The 4,736-nt window shown below is 40.0% G+C and overlaps 1 protein-coding gene across 1 annotated transcript; it reads right to left on the reverse strand.

Moving 5' to 3' along the window:
- Positions 1-3,597: 3,597 nt before the first annotated feature.
- LOC141520321 (elongation factor 1-delta-like) lies at positions 3,598-4,524 on the reverse strand. The gene is given in 1 exon segment (XM_074232056.1): positions 3,598-4,524. A coding segment is annotated over 1 exon segment (843 nt). The 5' UTR covers positions 4,493-4,524; the 3' UTR covers positions 3,598-3,649.
- Positions 4,525-4,736: the final 212 nt, after the last annotated feature.

A 4,736-nucleotide genomic window follows, 5' to 3' on the forward strand; every position in this document is an offset into this window, starting at 1 on the left:
ACAACATGGAAACAAAGTAAAGACTGACAGAGTGCTATCTGAGGGGTGGGGGTCGGGGGAGGGAAGCAAGATTGGGGGAAAATTGTAAAACTCAAATAATATCTTTAATAAAAATAAATTTAAAAAAAGAAAAAAAACTTCAAGAAAAATAAAGTCTATATTCAGACACTATCAACAAAAATTTACAATTCTACAGATAGTGTTTTAATATTCCATTGTTTCCAGCATTTGTTATTTTCTCCTTCTATCATTTTAGCCAATTTGTTAAGTGTGAGATGATATCTCCAAGTTGCTTTAATTTGCATTTCTCTAATCAGTAATGATTTAGAGTTATTTCCTCTCCATTTCTATTTTTCCCTCTGCTTCTAGGATATCAGGGCAATTTTCCTGTAATAATTCTTTGTAAATGATGTCAAGGCTTTTTTCCTGATCATGACTTTCAGGTATTCCAATAATTTTTAGATTATCTTTTCTAAATCTGTTTTCCATATCAGTTGTTTTTTCAATAAGATGTTTCGCATTTTCTTCTAATTTTTCATTCTTTTGATTTTGAAGTATTGATTCCTGATTTCTTGTAAATTCATCAATCTCCCTGAGTTCTATTCTTTGTCTGAATGATTTGTTTTCCTCAGAGAGCTTTCTTATCTCTTTTTCCATCTGTCCAATTTTGCTTTTTAAAGCATTCTTCTCCTCAATAACTTTTTGAACTGTTTTATCCATTTGACCTAAGCTGGTTTTTGGCATGCTATTTTCTTCAGCATTTTTTAAGATTTCCTTGACTAGGCTGCTGACTTCATTTTCATGTTTTTCCTGTATCTCTCTCATTTCTTTTCCCAGTCTTTCTTCTATCTCCTTCATTTGTTTTTTCAAAGTCTTTTTTGAGCTCTAGCATAGCCTGAGCCCAATTTCTGTTTTTTTCTTGGAGTCTTTAGATGCAGGAGCTTGTGCTTCCTCATCTTCAGACTGAGTGTTTTGATCCTTCTTGGGCTCACAGGCAAAATATTTATCAATGGTGTTCCTCTTGTTTCTCTTCTTGCTCATTTTCCCAGCCTAACCCTCTTTTGGGGGTGCTTCCTGAGCTTTTGGGACACTCCCACAAGGATCTCAGTGTGTGGGGCTCTATCCTCCCTCCTGGTCTGTGAATGACCATAAGTTCCCCTCTCTGTCACAGGACTGAGGTGGGGTGGGGCCCTGCTGTTCTATGGGGGTTACTAGACTGCGATCAGGATCTGAATGTGGTCAGAACTGCAGCGTCCTGTTCCAGGGGCAGAGCTCAGCAGTCTCTCTTCACTCCCCTCCCTAGGATCAATCAATTTAGAGTTATTTTCACATCACTATATAAAGCTTTGATTTCTTCTTCCAAATACTGCTGTTTACATTCTGACCATTTATCAATTGTGGAATAACTCATATTCTTGTAAATTTGACAAACTTGTCTATATATTTGAGATATGAGAACTTCTGAGAAACTGTCTATAAATTCCCTCACCCATCCCCAATTTTCTGCTTTCCTTCTAATCTCGGTTATATTGGTTTTATTTTGTACAAAACCTTTTTTTTTTAATTTAATGAATCCATTTTACATCCCACCTTACCCTCTATCTCTTGTTTATTTATCAATTCTTCTCCTATCCATAAATCTAGATAGATATTAAGTTTCAGGTTCTTCTGATTCTAGTTCTTGTCTCTGACTTTGCAAAACAGCTGCCTCTCATTTTGAAATGAAAACACCTTAGTGATTTGATATCTTCAGTTCCATGTTAATGCTATTTTATAGCTGTCACTGCAAAACAAAGACTTAACTTTGGCTGTCACTTTGTAACAGTTGGATATTCCACCCCCTCTAAAAGATCACTTGTATGAGTAACCTCTTCAAGTTTTTGGAGCATCAAACTCAAGCTCATTATAATGAACACTGGAACTTTCTTTTAGTAAGCAGTTATTCCTCAATTCCTTATGAATAATCTCAGGTGGGAGGACAAATACTGTACCTCTGGATAAATGATTCCTGGGTAATCAGGGACATTATGTAACAAATATGAATTATTTTGGTGCAATAATTATTGGAGTGGATCCCTTCTAGTGAGAAAATAGCGTAGCATAGCCCTGATAATTTACACATCAGAGATTTTTGTTCATATATTGAAAGTTTTTGAACAAAACACTTGTATTGAATGCTCTAAAACTCAATTAACCTCTTTCTGTTTAGTAATTTAAAAAATGACTATTTGTACAGAATGTGGTACCAAGTTTAAAAATATATATTTGCAAACTTTTATCTTTTCAAGCTTGATTTTATTTAGGAAATACCAAAAACCATTCAGAGTAAAGTACAATGAATGTTAGCTATAATATCATTTTAGCTCTCAACTAAGATGGCAACAAAGCAATAGACTGATTTAGTCCTTGGGCTCCAAAGACTTGGGTTGAAATTCTGACTCTGCTGCTCACCATTGCAATATTTGATAAATTACTTTATATCTCTAGGCCTTAGTTTCTTCAGTTGTAAAATGAGGAGTGCTGAACTAGATGACCTTTAAGGCTTCTTCCAACTCTATAGTTTTAATGTCTTTAAAATACCAGCAATCAATATAATTGAAACTTTTTTAACTGAATGAAAACCAATTAAAATTCATGAGACTTACCCGTCATGCTTAAAATAATATATCACAAGAAGTGGAACCAAAATAGACAAATGATAGTAAGCATTCAGTAAAATGTTTCATAAACCTTCCCAAACAGATCTAGAAAATCCCAAAATTTAAAATCTAGAAGAAGTTACAGTGATTTGTGGCAAGAGGAGGTTTCAGGCCAAGGCTAAGTCACTTGCAGATCCATAACAAGGCACTGTGATGGAGACAAGTGCCAACTGCCACCTTTGTTGCTAATAATCCTCTTATGGGTCACAGATCTAGGACAACCTGAGAAGAGGACCATAGAGGGGGATTGATACTCTTGAGTAGGGAGACCCTGGGTAATGCATCAAGAAAGGAGGAAGTTCAAAAGCTGATTGCAGCAGCAGTGTGACTCAGACCCTAGACTGGGAGTAGGATTATTCTTAGAGCATCTAGCCCAGACTGTAGACAAGGATTGCAGATCAAAGGGAAGTCGACAATTTGACCACTCTGAACCAAATAACTTTCCATTTAGCTCATAGGAGCTGAATACAACAGCAATCTTGCTCAGAACCAAACCCAGTTTAGGGAGGCAGCAATCCAAACTTGCCCTCAACCAGACCCCTTTTGCAGGCTTGCACATCCTCAGACTGTCCCTGAGATCTTTTTTTTTTCCTTTGGCCATTTTTCTACATTTATTCACTTTTAAGACTCCACACTCTATAGCCTCTGACCTTCCACGACCTGCTGGATCCCAGTGGGGTGGAGAATTCTGGTGTCTGGTCAGCTCAGAGGAATAGCCACAATAGAGGCCAAACTTTATCATTCCATTATCTATCCCGAATCCAGTTGAAGCATCTCTGGAAGGCCCTATTCTCCTCGCTGGGAGGGAAGGTCAGAGTTTCAGTTCTATCTTCCTCAGAGGTTGCCCTTCCCACCCCTATTTCCCTAAAGATCCTAGTCCAGAACAGGCCTAAGCACCTCAAATTTCAGCCTTTATTTTGGTTACAGAGTCACACACATTCAGGGGTCTTTTAGATCTTGTTGAAAACAGCTATGTCAACGCTCTGCACATAATCTTCGAACTTGGTGATCTCCTCTTCCAGGATGTCTGTGCCCACCTTGTCATCCTCTACCACGCACTGGATCTGCAGCTTCCGAATACCATACCCCATGGGCACCAGCTTGGAGCCTCCCCAGACCAGTCCATCCAGCTGTATGGAATGGACACATTCTTCCATCTTTGCCATGTCTGTTTCATCATCCCAAGGCTTGACATCTAGAAGAATGGAAGACTTTGGCTTCTTGGACTTCTCTGCATACTGCTGAAGCCACTCCTCCCGAAGCCGGTCTGCTTCCTTGTCTTCTTCCTCATCATCACTACCAAACAAGTTAATATCATCATCTTCCTCATCATCTTCTGCTGGGGTGGCCACTTTCTTAGCAGGTGATGTGGTGGGCTCTATCTTCTGCATAGGGGACACATGCTGAGTCTGAGGAGCCAGAGAACGGTGGGAGGGGGAGCTTTTCTCCAGGGTGCACAGCCGGGTTTCCAGCTTGGAGATGGTAAGCTGTAGGTCCTGAACCACACTTCGAAGGCTCTGGTTTTCTGCCTCTAGATTGGAAATTCTGGTGACCAGCTCACTATGGTCCCCACTGGGGCCACTGGAAGAGCTGGTGTTTGCACTGCCGGCCAGCGATTTCTGGATATTCTCCCTGGCTCTGGCAATGTCACGGAGGATCACACTGGCGCCGTTCTCCTATCGGGAAGAAATGGGCGCAGGACCATTCATCTGTTCATAGAATTTTCTCTCTGCATCATCATATTTGAATTTGTCGAACCAGATCTTCTCATGCACCAAGAAGCTGGTTGCCATTTTCACTCCGGAGAAGCGGAAGCTCAGTCCGAGACCAGCCTGGCGGGAAGCGACGCGAAAAGGCTGTCCCTGAGATCTTAATACTCACTTAATACTCCAAGAAGGCAACAACAGGACTAATTCAGGTTTTTCTTCCAGAAGTGCCCAGGATCCAAATCCAGAGTCAGGAAACAGGCTGATAGAATGGGTTAAACAAACAAATGAAAGGCATCCACCTTAATGAGCTATTATGGTATCAGGGATG

This window comes from Macrotis lagotis, chromosome 4, assembly GCF_037893015.1.
Source record: "Macrotis lagotis isolate mMagLag1 chromosome 4, bilby.v1.9.chrom.fasta, whole genome shotgun sequence".
Lineage (NCBI taxonomy): Eukaryota > Metazoa > Chordata > Mammalia > Peramelemorphia > Peramelidae > Macrotis > Macrotis lagotis.